The sequence below is a fragment of the Panicum virgatum genome, chromosome 3N (genome assembly GCF_016808335.1).
Source record: "Panicum virgatum strain AP13 chromosome 3N, P.virgatum_v5, whole genome shotgun sequence".
NCBI classification, from domain to species: domain Eukaryota; kingdom Viridiplantae; phylum Streptophyta; class Magnoliopsida; order Poales; family Poaceae; genus Panicum; species Panicum virgatum.
This window is the reverse complement of record NC_053147.1, coordinates 59,840,142-59,860,176: the sequence shown is the minus strand read 5'-3', so window position 1 is coordinate 59,860,176 and position 20,035 is coordinate 59,840,142. Positions and strand designations below refer to the sequence as shown.

The 20,035-nt window shown below is 42.2% G+C and overlaps 3 protein-coding genes across 7 annotated transcripts; 2 read left to right on the top strand and 1 right to left on the bottom strand.

Annotated features, from left to right (window-relative positions):
- The first annotated feature begins 1,378 nt into the window (after positions 1-1,378).
- On the top strand, positions 1,379-4,452 carry LOC120666409 (mediator of RNA polymerase II transcription subunit 15a-like). Its single transcript, XM_039946253.1, has 6 exons — positions 1,379-1,629; positions 1,741-1,840; positions 1,874-1,952; positions 2,958-3,710; positions 3,814-3,878; positions 3,946-4,452. Exons 1-4 carry the CDS (start codon positions 1,526-1,528, stop codon positions 3,479-3,481), a joined length of 807 nt encoding a protein of 268 aa, XP_039802187.1. The 5' UTR covers positions 1,379-1,525; the 3' UTR covers positions 3,482-3,710; positions 3,814-3,878; positions 3,946-4,452.
- A 2,952-nt stretch (positions 4,453-7,404) lies between these two features.
- LOC120666408 (calmodulin-binding protein 60 C-like) lies at positions 7,405-11,240 on the top strand. 2 transcript variants are annotated; one of them, XM_039946252.1, is made up of 11 exons: positions 7,405-7,564; positions 7,657-7,780; positions 8,146-8,207; positions 8,347-8,831; positions 8,942-9,102; positions 9,210-9,407; positions 9,480-9,639; positions 9,711-9,829; positions 9,981-10,217; positions 10,370-10,439; positions 10,529-11,240. In XM_039946252.1, exons 1-11 carry the CDS (start codon positions 7,467-7,469, stop codon positions 10,831-10,833), a joined length of 2,019 nt encoding a protein of 672 aa, XP_039802186.1. In that variant the 5' UTR covers positions 7,405-7,466; the 3' UTR covers positions 10,834-11,240. The 2 variants fall into 2 exon arrangements, with proteins under 2 accessions (XP_039802186.1, XP_039802185.1); XM_039946251.1 differs by having other exon boundaries at positions 9,927-10,217.
- On the bottom strand, positions 11,114-17,733 carry LOC120666407 (kinesin-like protein KIN-14Q). 4 transcript variants are annotated; one of them, XM_039946248.1, is made up of 19 exons: positions 17,369-17,733; positions 16,361-16,527; positions 16,118-16,261; positions 15,693-15,950; positions 15,552-15,623; positions 15,393-15,458; positions 15,144-15,242; positions 14,759-14,887; positions 14,591-14,672; positions 14,398-14,493; positions 14,133-14,309; positions 13,938-14,044; positions 13,669-13,844; positions 13,341-13,502; positions 13,008-13,261; positions 12,761-12,924; positions 12,507-12,665; positions 11,756-12,171; positions 11,114-11,661 (listed from the first exon to the last, which is right to left on the bottom strand). In XM_039946248.1, the coding sequence occupies exons 1-19, from the start codon at positions 17,463-17,465 to the stop codon at positions 11,526-11,528; spliced, it is 2,961 nt and encodes a 986-aa protein (XP_039802182.1). In that variant the 5' UTR covers positions 17,466-17,733; the 3' UTR covers positions 11,114-11,525. The 4 variants fall into 4 exon arrangements, with proteins under 4 accessions (XP_039802182.1, XP_039802184.1, XP_039802180.1 ...); XM_039946250.1 differs by having other exon boundaries at positions 15,144-15,239; XM_039946246.1 differs by having other exon boundaries at positions 11,756-12,174; positions 17,369-17,731.
- Positions 17,734-20,035: the final 2,302 nt, after the last annotated feature.

Genomic DNA, 20,035 nt, shown 5'->3' with positions numbered 1-20,035 from the left:
GTGAAAGAAACACCTGTCCCAGACGCCGTGAACGATGGCGAATCCATGAAGATGACTAACAAAACAAAGGGAAAAAAAAAAAGAAACGCATGCATGGATGCATGACACCAACCACGAACAGGTGCGTGAGCTACTTGAGGAAGGAGAGCCCCCCTAGAGCGGCCACCAGCCAGGGCCGTACCGGCAAATTCGGGGCCCTGTATGAAACAATGGACTGGAGTCCTGGTGATCTAGTGAAGGATCATGAATACCAAACGATACCAGTCGGCAAGCACGATATGCTGTGTGAAAACAAAATGCTAGAAGTCACACGAGCGCGATGTACTGTGTGAAAGCACAAATGTTAGAAATTACACGTGTGACTGATAGTTAAATCATCACATAAGGCCCAATAACTATTTTTTGTTCCGGAATTTTTTTTTGTTGCTGGAACAATTGTTATTGTTTGGGCAACAAAAATTTTTTTCCGAAAAAAAGTTTGTTCTAGCAACAAAGCATTGATGTGTCTGGTTTATTATGCCGATTTTATCTCCAAAACACGAAATCTTGAAGAGGTTGGGGTGCTGTGACATGTACACTTGAGATCACACACGTGACCCCAAACAGCACCCATGTAAAAAAAGTGGCAAGTGATACGCCTACGACGATTTATCTTTTAGCAATTTGTGCCATGTTTTGCTACAAATTGAGTCAAACAATCAACTAAATTAAAGTGTTTGCATGACTATATCTAATATATACATAATATTTTGGGGTCCTTCGAATTCGGGGGCCCTGTGCGGTCGCACGGCCTGCACGTGCCCAGATACGGGCCTGCACCAGCGCGAGGAAGAAGAGGGAGACCCACAGCGCCACCTCGTCGACGGTGACGGGCCAGTCGTCCGTGTCGCGTGGCACGGCCCAGTAGCCGAGGGACGCCTCCGCGACCCCGAAGGCGTCGACGACGCCGAGGAGGCCGTAGTAGACGAGCGCCGGAGCGCGGCCGGGCAGGCGGAGGAAGATGCCCCCGGGAGCCTTGAAGAAGATGAGCCCCAGCGCGGCCGCGAGGAGGACGCACGCCGACGGTGAGCGCCTCCACGGTGTGGCGGGCGCCGGCGACCTTCCCTAGCAGAGCGACCAGCAGCAGCGCCATTTCCGTCTGCGAGCGGGATCGCTGCAAAAGGAGGTTTTTGCTGGAGCTGCCTGAACGCGAGTGTGCCCACAATATATAGCCTAAGGCCAGCCTTGGCCCAACCTCGGCCCAACTGTCGTCCCAGCCTTGGCCCAACCTCGTCCCAACCTGAGGCCTAACCTCGGTCCAGCCTCGGCCCAACCTCGGCCCAGCCTCCCCATTTGCCAATCCCATTCGTGCGTTGACCTTGACTCAAAAAAAAAAAAATCGTGCGTTTACCTCCTTCCTCCTGAGCTCTCCCCTTCCTTCCTCCTCTTCCTCCCGAGCTCTCCCCGGCGGCCGCGAATCGAAGCTCCGCGACTCCAACTCAGATCAAATCAATCGAGTGCTTACAGGAGAAGAGGCGCGCCGCACATGGGGAGCCTCAACCCCGCCGCCGCCGCTGCCGCCGCCTCCTCCAGTGGCGACTGGCGTCGCCAGTGTAACCCAAATGCGCGCCCCCGGATGCGCGATACTATGTAACAACTTTTGATGTCGATTTTTACCTGCGCTGCAATTCTAGGCTCCTTGTTTTCGACTTCTCCATATGGGTTGCTAATACTTGTGCATCTAATATCTACTGTTGCAAGGTTGCAAACTCTGAGGAGGTATCTGCCGGTGGAAGAGGTTAGCCGTCAAAACATTGCTACCCAAATTGAGAAGCGGTTCTATAACACATCCGCGAACCAGGTACAAATATCCTAACTTTGGGTACCAACCATGTCTGATTATTTCAAGAACATTGCTGCGGTTACCAACCATGTGGAGAAACAGTACCAAAAATGCAGCCATCCAGATCCAGGTATGCTATCCATGATCCATGTGTGTTTATATTCCTGAAATGTTGTAGTAACAGTAAATTGTGAGAGGCGCTATTTTTTGTTACTACATTGGTTGTGTACCTATACATTTGTGGGAACAATTCATGCCTCCATTCTAGAGAGTAGACAGGGACAGGAAGATGATAGATGGATCTAAATTGTTTGCATCGCATTTGCATCTTTACTTCTCTTATGCATTGCTTATTGTGGCTTTCCAAGGAGAAATGTTTAGATTGCTAATTTCATAGACTATCAGAATTTGGACTTGACCATATTCTGCTGCTCAAGATCAAGGAAGAGGCCAGAACTTGGGGTGTTGCAGGAGCTAAGCACCTCTCTGCGTTGCCGGAGGGTGCTTAGGTTCTCGTTCGATTTTGTGTACTTATTGCTTTCTTGTTTTCTTGTACATGCTTTCCTTTTTATTCTCCTGTAAATGATCCACCGGGATCTTTTACTTGTAACCTTCTTCTATATTAATAGAAATGGCGCAGTCTGTGGCCGTCCGTTCAAAAAAAAAAAGAATTTGGACTTCATGTTTATTTGATGGTGTGTAAAGGGTTGCAATTGAAACGATTATACTATGATAGATTCTGTGCGACCTAGATTTTCTTTTTTTTTTCTTCAAAATAAAGAAACTAGCATTGCCCACTTAGTTAGGAAAAGTAGTTACAAAGTTTGAGAGTTGCCAAAGCAGAAGGATAAAAACTTGGGCAGGGGCCAAATTGGTCAAGCTACAGAAATATGGTTAATCCTAAAAAGCTTGATTACAGTGCTGTGAGTTATACTAAAGTAAGCATAGACAATCAATTGCTTCAGTAGTATGTGTCTTCTTTTCTATCAAGAAAATGCAAATGCTCACTCATGTATCAATTTTGCCTGTAAATGATTTGAGTGCTTCTATATATGTGCTTGTTACAGTGTCAATATTATACTATTTGTTAATTCACAAGATGTTTAACATAAATGTTGTGTATTTTCTAAAACAGCACCTTCCCTCCCTCAACAAGGCAATAACCCGGCATATTCATCAGCAAGTATCTTGATGTCTCAGCAGCAGTCCCAACAACCTGATCATTCAACACTTGTACAAACTTCTTCTCTGTCTAGTGATGATCAGAGCTCGACAGATGACAGCCAGACATCTGCGCTGCATAATACGTCTGGGCAATCTACAACTGGACAGATGCACCGGATGGCCATTCAATCAACTACTCAGAGTGGCATTCGACATATTCTATTGAATACTGTACAACAACCTGTGAATCATCAGCAGCAACATCCAGAGCCCTCTATGAATCAGCAGTTTTCTGTACAACAAATCGAGCAAACTCAACAGTTTTTGCCACAACCGGCAACAGGAGAGCTGTCAAATTTACACCCAAATCAGACAAATAATCTTTTGAATCAGCATGAAACGCAGGACTGTATGCAGCCACAGCACCAAGAATATGCAGCCTTTCACAGTGAAGATAATATCTGGGAGTGCTCAACCATCGCCTTCACACATTGAATTCAGTGGGAACAAGGACTTCAACTTTTTGTTGACCTTTCCACTTCTGAATCCATGTTCCCAGCCCTTCATGGTACCTGAGGATCAAGAGATTCCAGAATGTGAGATGAATATTAATAACTCGGGTGATATCCAGCCTCCTCAACCATTCCTTGCAAACTTCGAATTTAGCAAGGAGGACGACACATTGCAATATCTCCAGGATCAAGAGATGAATATTAGTGATGAGGTTGCCAACTCTCATTCTTCTTCTTTGCACCCCCCCCCCCCCCTCCCCCCAAATAATCTTTTTTGTCTCTAACACTGTTGGTGTTCCTCTTCCTCCACCACAGAAGGATGGATTGGCTGCCATGGAGGTCCCAATCCATAGGGGCCTTCAACTATACCATCCTGGCAGGTAAATAATCTGAAGCTGTTGAGAAAAACTAGGATGGTTCCTAATTCTACACCCTGCTTTGGATCAGGGTAATTTGGTGAATCTGCAGCAGTTCCAAGGGTCCAACCACTTCTGCACCACCAGCAAAGCAAGAATGTTTATTCCATCAGCCTTTCCCAGAGCTCCGCATATGCTATATCTGAAGTGGCCAAACCGATGAAAGGACTGCAAACTGCTGAAAGGACTGTCGGTTAGTCCCAGATTCAAAGTCCATGTCTTCAGGACGGTGACCTTTGAAGGACAAGCAGACATGCTCAATGTTTTGGGCCCCTATAATTGGCTCATTTAATTTCTTCTATGTTCAAATGTTTGACAGTCCAATTTCACCACTGACATCTTCGAATTCTATTTAGTTACTCCCGCTAGGTATTGTAAAATTAGAACCACAGAACATAAGATTTTGCGAAATTTACTCTTATACTAGCAAATATGCCTGTGCGTTGCAACGGGCAAAACCACGTGTATATATTAGTACACTGTAAACTAAATAGTAAATCTATTTTTTAATATTGCATTTATTAGTATGCTGTATTTATCAGTTCATGTTATTTTTTGTATAATTAAGAGTATAATAACTGCAGTCTCATCGCTATGTGTATAGGGCATCTCCAAGAGCTCTTATGTCTATGGATAGCTAAAATTCTAATATAGCTATTATGTAAAATAAAATAGCTAGCAAAAAAGGGATGAAATCTAACAGCTTCTTCAAAATCCAAAAAGGGAGGGCTAGCGCTCAGCGCTAGGCAAAGATGCCCAGCGGCACCCTCTGGATAGAAAACGAGGATAGAAGACGAGGTAGATAGAGTTTCCGTAGCTAATTCACCCAAGATATAAGAGCTCTTGAAGATGCTCTTAACTCTGGTGTTAGTGTAAGTTACTCTGGTATCAAATAAGCATGTATACCTTTTTAAAAACCCTCACTGATTATGATGCCCTTATTCTATTGTTATTACTTAAATTCTGACATTGGAAAAAATATACAAGCAAGATGACTACGATCAGACTATACACATTTATTTATTTTCATTATCCCATCAAGCTTAAAACCAAAAGCTACAGAAAATGCAATTCCAAATGTGATTGTTGGTAAAAAAAGACATTATGTGCTTACTTGAGTCTAGACTTGAAAAACTAAATTATGTTGCAATTCACCCATATAGTGGTGTCAATGGTGGTGTAGCCTCTCGGGCTCTCGGCTCACCCATCTTTAGGTTCCTGAGCGCTAATAAAACTAATCATTCGGGCCATTAGAGGGTGATTGTTTTCTTTTCCTTTTGATCAAGATGAAGGACAGCCATTAGATTGGATTTAGAGGGTGGAGATGGGTGGGAAAGTTACGTTGCGACTTGCTTGAGGAAAGTTACTGAATCTGCATCCTACTCGCGTTTATAGCTTGGGCAGATTCGTCAGTTTCCTCCAAGAAAACTCCGATCCCATTACAATTCAGCTTGTGATTTTAAAATCTAGTAGGAGTATCAAACTCGAACAATAAACGGACAAACGAATGTTTTCTGAAGGAAAATAAAATATGCGTCAAGAACTGTATAGTCCTCTGGGGTCCACTGACGATTGCAAGTCTCATCTGTTAAAAGAGAAAAAGACAGGGCTTCCAAATTCAGACGCAATACCTACACCAACATTGCAATGAATTGTACTGTATGTATGTATTTGCAGCCTAGATTCATTTTGCCCCAAATTGGAAATGGTTACTAGTTCATTAGTAGCCGACTAATGATGTCATTTTTTATACAAACAATGAAACAATGAAGCAAGGACATAGTGAGTACAAGAAGCACCTTGCAATAAACTGACGAATCAGCGTGCTTTCGAGCGAATCATGCAGATGCAGGAAAGTTCAGATGCGAATCAAATAACCTGGACACCTACCTTCCTGGCAGTTTATGGTTAGGACTTAGGACAGAGTTTCGATTCTTCCGAGAAAACTCCCATCGTGAGCTGAAAGAACAGCAGAGGTGATCCCACCGAGCTCACCCACTGCTGACTTTTACAGGTTTTTTTTTATGCCGACTCTTGTACAGTTTAGTCTCGCATGGGTTCTTCCGAGATAATTCCTGGCCTGGATGATGTAGGGGCTGAGCTCACTGAACTGAGTTAGGCCTCGTTTGGTTTGCAGCGTGTTAGTGAATAGTGGCAGTTTGACCACTAATTACGGTGTCAAACAAAGTTAATTTACAAAACTAACTTCAGAACCCCCGCGCTAGTGACCCTGAAGAATCTAATAAGACTTTTGACGTGCGATTAGATGATGGTTATTATAGCATTACTGTAGCAAATCATCGATTAATTACCGTCATTGGATTCGTCGCGAAAAGTTACACTCATCTCTAAAAAAATTTTTGCAAATAGATTTCATTTAGTACACCATGCATACAAGATTCTTTTTGTAGAATAGAATAGCGTGGAGAAAACAAACAAGGCCAATTGCTATCTAACTCCTCTGTTTCATACTGTACAGTTTAGTGTCCTCATTTTTCCCACCCACTGAATTCTTACGAGCAAAACTAGTGTGACCTTAGGGCTTAGGCCGTCCCTAAATGAAGACATGATTTTTTTTAGCAGAGTTGTTGGAAGAAAAAAAAACTTAGATAGTCTCCATGTCACCATGTGCAGTTTGCACTGTCCTGGGCGTCACATTGTCAGGCCGTACGTGGTTGGCAACGAGCAACCCAGTTTATCAAGGTCAACAATCTTTTGCAGAATGCTGAAAAGGAGACAAGACACACGAACTAATCCAAGATTACGGCACAAACACTGATGTCGTCGAGGATAAACGTGAACCAATCCAAGATTGTCAGGGTCAAGGTCATCAATTCATGGGTGTGTACCAGCACAGCAGCACCACTCGCTGCACAAGGCCGCAAGCAGAAGCTTCCTGTCGCTTTCCCTGCATAAGATTTGACAAGTAATTGTGCTGTGATTTCCAACGAGTTTAACACTACAACAGCAACTTGTTCTGATGAATCCAATACTATACTCTGGGGAATGACGACGACACCAAGCTTAACTTTTCAGTTCTAAATGTAAATGTTAAATGCTACTCCGTATCTGATACTTTCGGTTCTGAATGTAAATACTGACTAAATCCATGTCATGTAGACAGGCATACACTCTAAGCTGAGACTTCCTAATCGAGCACGAATAACAGGCAGATATATGTTCTCTGAAAACTTGCAATATCTGAAACTCTTTTTTCAGAAACTCAAAACCGTGCTCAGGTCATCTGAGAAGATGGCGGGAAAGCGGACAAATGTTTGACAGTTCAACCCAAAGACTAAGCGCCGAAAGCCAAAGAACAGAGGAACAGACAAACCGTTGACGCTTCCCAGGTCTTGTCAGAGCACAGAACATTTCAAACGCTCCCCTGGCAGCCGGCCGCCCGGCCCGGTGGTAACAGTGAAAGGCAGGAACTTTCCCAGTTTGTTCCTGCCGCTTTCCCGCCATCTTCGTGACCCCTTGGTCCCCTGCTGGCCTCTCTATATCAGGCCCCTCCCTCGGACTCTCCCCTTGCTTTGTTCATCGTCTTCCCCAATGGCTCCTCCTTCCTCCAGCAGGCGCCTCCCATGGTCTTCCAACGGCGATGGCGGCGAGATGTCCCGGCCTCGCAGGCGGTGGCAGTCGGTTGTGCTGTGAGTTTGGCTCTGGCGTTCTTGATTGGTTCTATGCTGTTTGCTTGGTCCTGAGCTGGTTGGGATCAGGTGCTGATTCTTTTGGGTTGCAGGCAGGTGAGGGGAATGAGGAGGAAGACGACGACGACGGAGGGGTTGTTTGGGTTCAGACGGATCATGGAGGCGGAGTTCATGGGCATGTTCCTTCCGGTCTTCGGGTCAATGATGCGGAGAGTGGTGAGGACTTGGTCAGACTAAGCTCTTACTTTTCTTCAGATCTGGCTGGCTGGTCCTTGGTTCTGATTACAGATCTCTGGATGTTTCAATCGCTGCTCGCTTGGTTGATTTTGATAACCTTTTTTTGTTAGTTTTTAAGTAGAAACTGCAAAATCTCTGATGAGATTTGTTGGAAAACAGTTTTTGGACTTGGTGCAACCGTTTCAGCTCAAAGGATTTTACTGTTTACCTATGATGTTCTGTTGCTTGGTTTACGATAAAAAAAATAGATCATGCGTGTGAATATTATCCGAGTGGTAATCTTGTTGCTGTTCTAGAGACTAGAGCTCTTATCCTGTTCTGACATCTGACCTCTGAATATGCAGGTTTCAGAGGAGGTAGAGAAAGCAATGTTCAGACAGTTCAGTGCACCCGCAGTACCTCCAAGGTGAGACATTTACTTTCCTCTTTTATCAGTAATCCATTCAAAAAGTCTGAATGATATCTGACTATTAGAACCAGATGATACATATTAAAGTGCATATTTGACTGCCAGACTCAATTCAACTATACTTTTTCATTTGTAGATTACTAGTAGACTGGAATCAGCGCCCGAGGTACCACCTCGTATTCCTGAATGGTCTGAAACCAGTTTACACAATGACGAGATTAGAACCAGATGATGGAACTGCAATTAAGGTGGCAATAGTTGAAAGACTTGAAAACAACCGGACGAACATCATTAGGTTCGGTCCTCTTTCTTCTGCTAGGATTGAGGTTGTCGCCCTCCATGGCAATTTCAATGCTAAAAGTGAGGAATGTTGGAGCCTAGAAGAGTTTAACAAGCATATAGTAACCGGGCGAGAGAAGAGCGCGCAACTTCTCACAGGCAATCTGACACTGAAGCTCAATGGTGGGGAGGCTCTGCTTGAAAATGCAATTTTCACTGATAACTCCAGCTTCACTAGCACCAAGATGTTCAGGCTGGGGTTGAGGCTTGTGAATCCTTCTGGTGAGAAAGTTCTTGAAGGAGTCACCAAGCCTTTTCGTGTGAAGGAACGCAGGGTAGAAGGTATCCCTTTTTGTCAAACGTTCAGTTTTTCAATATTTTTCATAATCTACAATCTTGGTTTGGAACTCAGAGTTGACACCAATCATGTTCATCTGACCTTTTTCTTGTAGGCTTTGAAAAGCACTACCCTCCGATGCTGGACGATGAAGTATGGCGTTTGAAAAAGATTGGCAAAACTGGTGCTTACCACCAGGCCTTGTCGGATAATGGAATCGATTCCGTGAAAAAGTTCTTACAGGCTTATATGAAGGATGAACAGAAGCTTGTAAAGGTAAAGGCTCAACAAATCTCTTCTGGTAACAAATACCACTTGATATTCCTCTAGACATGTATTTTCGTGATGGTGGACTAATACAAGATCTTTGGCTTTGCCTCTAGCTTTTCAACAAGATGCCACAGTCAACATGGAAATCCATCATAGAGCATGCCATGACATGCAAATTTGGCGACAGTCTTTATCTTTATGAAGTTAAGGACAGCGATGCAGGTCTCTACTTCGATGAGATATATCAGCTTGTTGGGGTGAAGTTTGGTGATTGTTACAAGCCCATTCATCAGCTTGACCAAATAGAGAAGGTGCAGTCTCCTCCCTTGCTTTGAAATGGGAGTCATTGATATTTTAATAATTTGGGTGTTTCTCATAACCAGAATTTAGTGGACTCCCTTAAGCAAGTGGCCTATCAGAATATAGACGGCATTCAGTCTAACTACAAGATGGTGAACAACTATCCTGTACTCCACAGGTTCCCTGCTCAGGGCACTTCACTGATGAGTCCTGTTCCTCCAAATCAGCAGATACTGAACTATGGTAACATCCTGTTCTCAAATCTTCTGTACCATAACTTGGGATCTTTGGTCATTGATAATTTTTTTTGGCAGCTCGACACAGTTCATATTTGGGAGATACTTTTTCAACTAGTCAAGGATTTAGGTCAAATCACTCAAGAGAGAATTTTAACACGTCCCAAGGATCCAACACGTCCCAAGGATCCAGTAATGTAAGTAGTTCTTTAAATGCGCACATCAGTAAATGATAAAGAACATATATATATGTTAGTCTAAGTCTGTAAGATACTATTATTAATTTGCATGCAGGTTCCAGTTGATATGTCTCGATTTGTTCAAGGTCAAGCTTCTAATGATGTGCAGATGATACATGAACCAATAACAAATAGAGACGTACAATACAATTCAAGCCAAGGAACCTTATTACCTGCACCAAGGATTACTCAGCTGCAGATACCAAACAATGAAGTAGCATATTTTGGTAGAGATGCTAGTCCTCCCGCTGTTGCTCCTAATGACATTCTGGTTAGTCAGGCTGCTGCGAGATTTAATCAGGGGAGACAGAGAGAGCCATCTCATTTCTCTGAAGAATCATACAATGTAAGACATCATCGTCAGCATAGAAACTCAGCTGTTTTTCCCCTTCAGAACTAGAAGCTATTAAAAATGCAGACATAAATCTAATTTGGAACAATTCACACTCACACTGCACATGCTTGACTGAGCCAAATCCATTTATTTTATTCCTGCAGTTGCTTCCTATGTCATCTACAGATGCATTCATGTCTTTGATGCAACCTCAATTCCACCTTCTGAGCAACGGTATGCACCTTAAAAGTTAAAACCTTCTGCTGCAGCTAATTTGCTCATCTTGCTGCTCAGCTACTCACATACTTTGGTGGCATCCGCAGGTGAGAATTCCAGCAACCAATGGGACCAACGATACAATGGTGAAAAAATAATGCAGCCACAACAAGTTGTTACTGGATTCACATCACGAACAAACAGCTTTGACTCTAGCTCATGTGAGGATCTCATACAGAACTTCATCTCTCAGATCCCTAACAGTGACAGGGCAGCGATGCCACTTTCTCCACGCAAGTGGTTCAAGATCAAGGTGGCATTCAAACTAGCATCCGTGGGGAGGCTCTCCAGGATCTCAAGGAGGGGTCCGCACTGCCCTGCGCCAAAGCAAAGGCTTGTACCAATAATATGAGCCTTCTAAGAAGTTTGAACAGAGGTTGTAAAAGAGCTAACTCTGGATCAAAGATCCATCTGAATGTTACACTCCAAGATGATGTTGAAGTAGATGCTATAGTATGTTGAACTGATAGTATAATGGATTGTCAAGGCCCTAGGTAGCGCATTCTGTACATAACGGAGCTAGTACTTTACTTTTGTCAGTAAGGGTAGTTGCAGATTTCAAGTTTCTGTTGTCTATGATGAATTCAGGCAATGTAAAGAGCAAAAGGTTTCTTCATCCCATGCAAAGCACATTTATTGGTAGGGTGACTCTATTATGCAGTGCAAATGCTGCAATCAATCTGTTACTGACAATTTAATGTGAGACATGGCAACATACATGTCACAGCAGAAAACTGTAAACTTGGCACATGTTAATTACAGGCCAATGGACTTGATGCTGTCATGGCTAATGGACACATAATACAAGAGTAATTTCTAAGTATGGAAGATGTAAACAAGTCTCAAATTTGAATTTTCCCTCATTTGCCATCTTTCTGTCATCTTGGGTGTCTTTGTTCCAGTTTTAATGTAATAAAATGGTTTACCTATCGAAACATGAACCAATTTACATCATTGATCCTTCTGGAGGGTGTCAAAAACATACTCCTTTCAGGCGTCTTTCTGTTTTCACCTTGGCCCAACATCAGTCTTCACATTAATTGATCACTTTGCAATGTTAATTTTGCTATTTGGAGTTCTTCTTCCACCTATACTGCTCAAAGTTAGCTGGTTCCTATTCCTGGTAGGTGTTTGCAACTTTTTCTGTTGTAGTGGCGACTTGCTTGCAGGATTTGCACTCCTAAGTAATCCAAATTAAGTGGAACAAGTTAATCATTTACACAGAATAGTTATATGTGTAAGTACAAAATAGTAGCAACTGAACACACACTCACCTCATTGGTGTAACTTCAGGTTTCTTTATAGTTGAGACACCCCTATTAGCAATACCAGAAGCTTTTAGGCCCATGGTTGACATTGCTATTTCTTGGTTGGAACAGCTGGTAGCAGAATCAAAGCCGTATAGGCCCTCTGATCGTAGTGATTCAGCTCTACAATTTTGTTGCACTGGACTGTATCTTTGATAGAAAGAAGTTGGAAGCTGTGCTGTGTCAGGTTCCAGCTGTAGAATGGAATTAGAGTTCTCAAAGTGGTCGTCACCAATAGTCATCTTATCAACCCAATCCCCTAATCCCATTTCCTTCTGAAGATCAGTGCATTTCTCAACCGAGTTAGATGAGTTGTTCTCAGTGAGGATGCCAGAGAAATTCAATTTTGACCTCCTTTGTGTTGGAGTGAAAATATTTCGGACCTTCTACAAGCAGAAAGATAATATTGATCAAATATATAATACAGTTCGGTATGTCAAAAAGATGAAAAGAAACTGGTGGTATCTTTCCAATATTTGACACTCTTTTTGTTCAGATCATCTAACACAGTGTTTTTCAACATAGTGACTTTTTTAATAGATAGTTCTATGTTAGAACTAAGTTTCCACAGTCAAATTATGGGACTGCAGGTATTTGAATTTCTTCAAAATATTTGACATGTTTTCTCCGTAATGAAATTTTGAACGAGAACTAGCACAGAAAAGGCTTAAATTAAAAAAGTAACAATTTACAAGAAAAATACACTAAAAAGAATCACCTCTAGGTTCCTGACTTCTTCCATTGGCTGCCTATCTTTAGGAAATATAGGTGTTGCATTGCCTTTTCTAATTCTGTATATGCCTTGGCTTGACTGTGTGCTTAGAATGTTTTCTGGTTCTCCTTCCTTCTTAGCTAATGCAGCCTTGAGGTAAGCAATCTGAAATGACCAAATATAACATCACTTATAAATCTCAACTTGAGCTCACCAATAGCCTTTTTTATAGAAATAAGCAATAAGAAGTAAGCAAACACCTGTTCTTTGAGCTCTCTAACCTCGCTGCTTTCTTTATTCGCTTTTGCTGCACCAAGCTCAACAGAGGCAACTCGTTCAGCAAATTTTAAGGTGCTTATTGTCTCACCAACAGCATCTAGTTCAGGGCTTATGTGAACAAACATAAGCATTTTTGCTTGTCCTCCTGAACATTACAACAAAACATTCAGGACACAGATTCCAGTACTAACATAGTGGTAATCAAGGATCATGACTTTTGTACGCTACCTAGTGAATCTTGCAAAAGCTGGGTGAGCTTGCTGTTACGGTAAGGAACATGTGAGTTCTTTTGGGCAAGGGATGCAATCACATCTCCCAGTGCTGAAAGTGACTTGTTTATGTACTGAGCCTCCTTCAGTCTATCTCCAACAACCTCAGACTTATCAACCCTTTCACTGCCTGCTAGATCCACCAGATGCATGCAACCTCTTAAGATTGTCCCGGATGTCAAATCTTTTCCTTGAACATGAACAGTCAAGCAACTGCATGTGGATTCCCCAGTCATAAGTAAATATATGAAGCGAATAACTTCTACATGTAAAGAAATTATCCAAGCCAAACCTGTGGGAGCGGCTACTTCGGTTGTTTATGGCTGTTGAACCCACTGCACGATTCTTTTGGCCTTGATTCATCAATTCAACAACATCAACCGTAGACGTGACAGGAACAATGCTCGCATCAGGAACCGCAAGACCTTTCTGTGAAGTGTTTTTAATTTCTAATGTAGTTTGGTGTTAAGTTTGATAAAAAATGCCCCTCGAATAAATAAGATCAAAATAGAAAAATAGAGAAGCTTCTTTTAATTTCTCAAGCAGAAACCAAGGTGTGCAAATATTATTGTTCAGATTTTGTACTGGTGCAAAGTAAACAATCCAACAGAAAAGGATATCTTCTATTTCCACTATCGTCAAGGAGATCTCTCACTTGCTCGTTGTATATCTCAATCATCTGTACAGAGATATCATAATTGATTGTCCCCTTTCTCTGTGCTTGAAGACTAAATAAGTCATTTAGTGCTCTATAGTTAACACCTAGGCTTTCCTCCGTTAGAACTTTAGGTCCACTCTGCACGTATAAATGGTTAAAATGCATAAAATGATCAGACTTTTGGGAAAAAGGTTACTCCAAGCATACTCTATTTGCTAGCGCAGCTTATACCATTGTATATGTCTTCCCTGATCCTGTTTGGCCATATGCAAATATGCAGACATTGAAACCATCGAGAACTGAACGTATCAATGGTTGCATATCCGAAAAGACCTCATCTGCATTAGCAAAAAAAGCATAAAGTTCAATGGTAAAGTCATGCCAAGTTTTGTTGAGATGAAATGCGTTATATGAGCTATTTAGAACCTTGAGTGGCTGCTGGGCCAAAGACCTTGTTGAAAGTGAAAGATTTGGTTCCATCTTTTGCATATTTTGTAGAAGCGTTTATTGTGATGGTTGTTTCTTCCATTCCAGCAACACTGCTTGAGGAACTTATTTGCCCAGGTAGGAAAGGCCTCACGCGACAATAAACTCTAATATTTCCTGGAGACAAAAGAAACCAATATTTATATGTAATGTAGACTTTGATCTTGCACATCTTGCTCCTTTCCTTCAATGCACAAATTTGTACCTTTAAGATCCTGTATCTGGTTGTATAATTTGCGGTTTTCCTCAAGAACTTTGTGGTACCGGGAAGCAGAATTGGATATAGTGTACAAATGCTTCCCTGTTACAACATGGAGATGGAGACCCTATTGGAAAATGGTTCTATTTTTTTGAGCAGATAATTTAGGTAAATGCAAGAAAGATCAATTGTAAGTTACCAAGTTTAGTGAACTCCTCAGAGTACTGCAATTTCAATTGTTCCATACTGGACTTGATAGAAGAAACAGTACCTCTCAATTCCTGTATGGAGCATAAATTGTCAAAGAAGGTTGATGGGCATGCCGGTTAGTCAAGATAAAATTAAGACTGCAGAACAAGAGAAATACCCTGATCTGTTTATGCTGTAGATCAAAATTTATTTCTTCATCTGTTTGGAACTGTTGAGCTGCTTTACTACCATTTACTACAAAACCAACCTCCTCTGTATTCAAGATATTTTGCCTCTCTTCATCCATCTTCATTTATTCATCAAGCAGGACAAATATTAGTATATGATGCCTTAGTCAAGATCAAATTAAGACATGAAGGTAATGGAATGTCTCAGAATATCTCCCTAGACAATTTTAGTATGTACATACATATAAGTAAATACGGAAGACTACTTGGCCCATGAGCCTTACGGGCCAAAATATAGAAAACAAGAATAAAGTACATGTATACTATATACTATATTGTGTATATTATATATTTACATATAAAAGAACAATATACCTTCACTTGACCACTGGTGGAAGTATAGTCTGATTCCAATTGCATGTCTGGTCCAGAAAGTGGCACAGTTCCTTTCAGGTTGCCTGTGCACTGCAACTGCTAATTTTAATCCCCAAATTAGTATGTTAGTAGTCATTATTCTTAGTAGCTTGTCTTTCTATTTTTGCAACCCAAAAAATTTGAACAAATATAGATTTTCTGAATAGTAATAAAAGAGCATATCCATGTCAGTAGTCAAACAATACATACCAAGTTCTGGTTTGCAAAGCGATGCTCATATTCCTGAATAACTTTGCCTAACAATGACTCAACAATCTGCAAATTAGCAATACCTTAAATTTCACTCTTTATGCCCATCAACCACACTGAAGAAGCGATCAGCTATCTATTCAAGCAAAGTAGGCTCACCAATGGAATTTCTTCTGGTTTCTTATCTAAGAGAACTGCACGGACAAGCGTGCTAAGGGAGTTTGAAGTAGTCTATAAAAATAGATAAGAGTCATCACTGAGTGTGAAACAAGAAAATGTACTGCATTACAATATACTTACCAACTCACTGGATTCTAGAAAACAATCAGTAGATGCATTTTGCTCCCCTGAAAAACCATTCTGGATTGCTTCTGCTGAGTGGTTTCTCATATTTTTATTCATGAAGGCTTCAGAATTCTTCAGTATGAAATAATTTCCAGGAGTGAAAGGCTTCAAAATGCCACCATATTTACATGAAGCTTGTCTCCCTGTTTTCTTGCTTTCATTGAATGACTTCAGAGCAAGAATACAGTCCACAACCCGTACACTTTTTCCACCCTATATTCGAATTCCCAGATAACAAATGTTAAGTTTTCTCCAGGAGGAAAGTAAAACAGATAGCAAACTTTGCAGGAATCATTTGTTTTGAGTGCATTGTAAATCTTGAGTTACATGAAAAGAATTATGAAATGCAGCTCTCTTAAATCAGCAGGGCATAAAAATACCTTCTCCAAATCAGAAACCTCAAATGTTGGGAGGCCAAAATTTTGTACAGCAACAACAAAATTTCGCAGATTTTCGAAGTACTGATATGCGCATAAAGCTGGGCCATCCGCAGGAGCAGTAGACTCTGACAGCACTCCGACAACCTAGAATCATTATTACATTGAGAAAAGAATTGGCATCAGATATTTACCATGTGCGACAGCTAGCAAAACAAACAAGAAAATGAAGGTGAGAAGTGTAACCTTAGGTATGGCGCCTGGCTGGACCTTATTCAGTGCGTTGCATAGGACGATGCCATTTCTTAGTCCAAGCTGGAATTCCTCCTCTGAGGGCTCATCTGGCAGGTCCTTTGCACACACTACCCCAACCGTTTTTCGCAACCAACTGGCTGCATCATGCCTTCTTATTGCTGCATTAAACGACAAGGGTAATAAATTCACCTATCCCTGACATATAGTAATAATCACACACAGCAATGCCCTTGAAACTGAAACAATTTGAGCGCAATAATAAAGCTGAACTTAATAGCCTTCCAGGAGTAGAAATCCAACTTAAAGGAACAATCAATTCCATTCCATTTTAGGCCGATTTGGTATGCTCAGGGTTAAGTAACCACAAATTCATGCTAGCTTGGTGTCTACATGAGCTGTGTGTCACCAATAGTAATGGCAGTATTTCACCGAAGCGGAATCAAACGCAGCGGTATGATTCGCCGATTTGGACAGCGACACAAACTGCGCAGCACTACATTGTCCATAAATCTACAGGGAACAGGGCAGCTAGTACCTCTTAATTCAAACCAATATAGCAGAGAGAAAAGAGAACACAACAACTTTTTTCCAGTAAGATGCACAGATCATGGATCAAACACATGGACTCTGCGTGACCGTCAAGCTCAACTGAAGCTCAAACTGAATCAGGAAAAGGAAGTACAAGATAAGTACCAAGAAACACCAGTAGATGCCACTAGGATCATGACCGAATACACTGTACCAAGCAATTTGAAACAGGCCTACACGGGGATCCCAATTTGATCCCTCACTCAGATACCCCCTTTCCTGAATCGAACTTCAGTATCAACCCAAACCTCCTAACACCAAGGCGAGACTCTCGATGCCCAATCGCTCAGGTTTCCATCCGAGACACTCATCTAGAAGACTCCAAGAACACCTAAGAACAAACATAAACAATCCCCCCGCCGCCCTGATCCAGCGCGATCCGCGAAGCACGAGCCCAAGAACCGAACTCACCGGCCTCCTCCGCCCTGCGCGCGGCCACGTCGTCGTCCCCCACGCTCCCGACACCGCGCCGCAGCACCTCCTCCACAACCGACGCCACCGCAGCCATTCCGGATGCCCAGTCGAGGAACACCCCGGGACCAGCACCGATTCAGACCGCCCGCGTCGCCCTGAGAAAGAGAGACAGAGGAGGAGGAGGCACGGGGAGATCCGGTTGGGGGAGAGGAGAGAGAGTGGAGTGGGCGCGTCTACTGGGGCGGCAGCGAGGTGGGTGGGGTGGTGGGCTTTCTTCTCGGGATCGGGCGGCGCTGGTTTCGAATGGCGATGGCGCTCGATCGATCGCGTGGGGGAAGAGAGCGGTTGGGGGGCGATGTGGACGTTGGGAGGGGTGAAGTTGGAATAGGGAGCTCTTTCTAGGGGGCATCTGTAGACAAGGGAACACCGTTCCCATGACTTTTTAGGGACATCCGCTCTGAGATGGATGGGCATGATCGATCGCTACAGTACCCACGCTACAGTGTTTCATGAACAGCTCATGATACAGTGTTCCGTGAACATTGCCTGCTACAGTGAATCACGGTAGGGAGCACTATTTATCCAGTCTCACAACACTATTGCTCTCTGTGACTTCGCTTCATGAAATTAGAGAAGTTGGATCGCATCTGCAGAATGCGGCATCTTTGGCTACATTTTCTTTTGTTGTTTTCCCTTTATCATATCTTGGGTTGCATATTTCTTTGCATCTAAAGAATGATTCGGAGATTCCCCAATGGTAGCATTGCTATCGCTCTTGATGTGCTACTAGGTACAATAGTATTGCGATAAATATGATATCAGACCGCACACGTATGGGTGTGTTTGGTTGCACAGATTTGAGTCATTATATAATATATGGGTCTAGTTTAAGATAATTAGGGGGTTAATAATTGCAATTGTATTCTTAATATACTAGTATTATTGGATCATGGAGCTTCTCTCTTGCGAGAGGATGGAAATTCGATGAGATCTATCTTATAGATAGGAAAAGAGATATGGTGTTTGTTTGTTTTTCTAACAATTAATGCATGTTCAATAATGAGGGTTTATTGCATTTGTTTTTTTACAGTGAGGACGGCCTGCCTGAGGTCTTACAATATGCCTTAGTTTTTGCCTACTTTAATTTGTTTAAATACGGTGGACCATCATGTTGCAGTTGAGACTTTTGAAGGAAAAATGTAGATTTTCCATAAAAGGTTAAGCAATACAACTATTTGAACATTAACAAAGGTGTCAATTTTTCTATTAACTACAATAGCACCGTACAGTTATTATCACAATAAATTTTTTCTATTTATATAACATGTAAAGTTTGGTGCCACCTGATTAGGCTGGCAAAGGTGAGGAAGGCACTACATCAACATCAAAATGGTGGCTAACAGCACATACTATTAACTATTACCCTCCTTTTTGAGGTAATCCTTCGTCATCACCATCCACATCTATCTAAATGACTATGATTGAGTAGTGTGCTTCATGTGGTTCATATTTCTCAGTATCCAAGCATGGCAAATCATTTTTTATCACACTTTATTATTTGGGTTCATGAATAAATCTTCTAACACCTTCTTATAACCAATATTTTGTCGTTTTTCAAAAAAATAAGGGAAAATGCAAGGTGCATCGAAGAGTACGATTTTTTTTTTGCTTCATGGTTGAAGGCACAAAAGCAGAAATTTGAGGAAGCAATGATGTACTTGGTCTGGCCTTTTAAAATTGCACCTTTTTGAAATATGTTTTCACGGATGTATTTGGGGCTTTTGGAGAAAATTTATATCTTATCGGGTCCCAGCGGGTTAAGAACTGGACCCGTTTAAAAAAAGCTGAGAGCTCAGGCGCTCCGGCGCATCACGAGGTCAGGACCATCCCAACGGTCGGGACGGTTTAAAGTTGACTTTGGCAAACTTTTGAGATAAGCCCCTGACAATGGATATAATTACCAAACGATTTCAAATTTCTCCCACTTCTGCAGATTTTTGTTCTGTCTCCGACAGCAAAAGAGGGGGAACATAGGTAACATAAAGTAAATAAAAAAAAGAGGGACAAGGATGGCATCTTTTCCTTGCGGTGAAACTGTCAAGTCAATGGAATCAGCAGATTCAACTGATTTTGTCCTTTCTCGAAAAAGAAAAGTAACTTTGTGCTCCGTTATGTGACACAAATATTCAGGATCAAATATTGAGAGGTAGTAAGTAATTACTGTTGGAATTATGGGCTTGGCCCATTTATTCTAAAAAATCAATAAAAGAATTTAAATCTCACTATTAAATGCTAGGGAAACAATTACTTAATTCCGTACCGGGATTTGAGTAGGATCTCAACCGACTTAAAAGGGTGGACTTCGTGTACACTACTTGTGAAGCCGGTAAGAGAAGGTCGGTGAATCACACACGCGCTCGCTCGCCTCGCCGGGCCGGGCCGTGGGCGAGGCGAGGCGAGGTGCGCGCATTAAAACAGAGGCGACCGCTCGCTCCCTGATCGACTACTTCGTCTACTTCCCGGCGTGAACGAACGACTACTTTGTCTGCTTCCTGGTGACCGTTCGTGGGACTACACTGCGAACCTCTTCCTGCATCGACATCGTTCGGCTACTTCAGGCGGCGTGAACGAACGACTACTTCGTCTGCTTCCTGGTGACCGTTC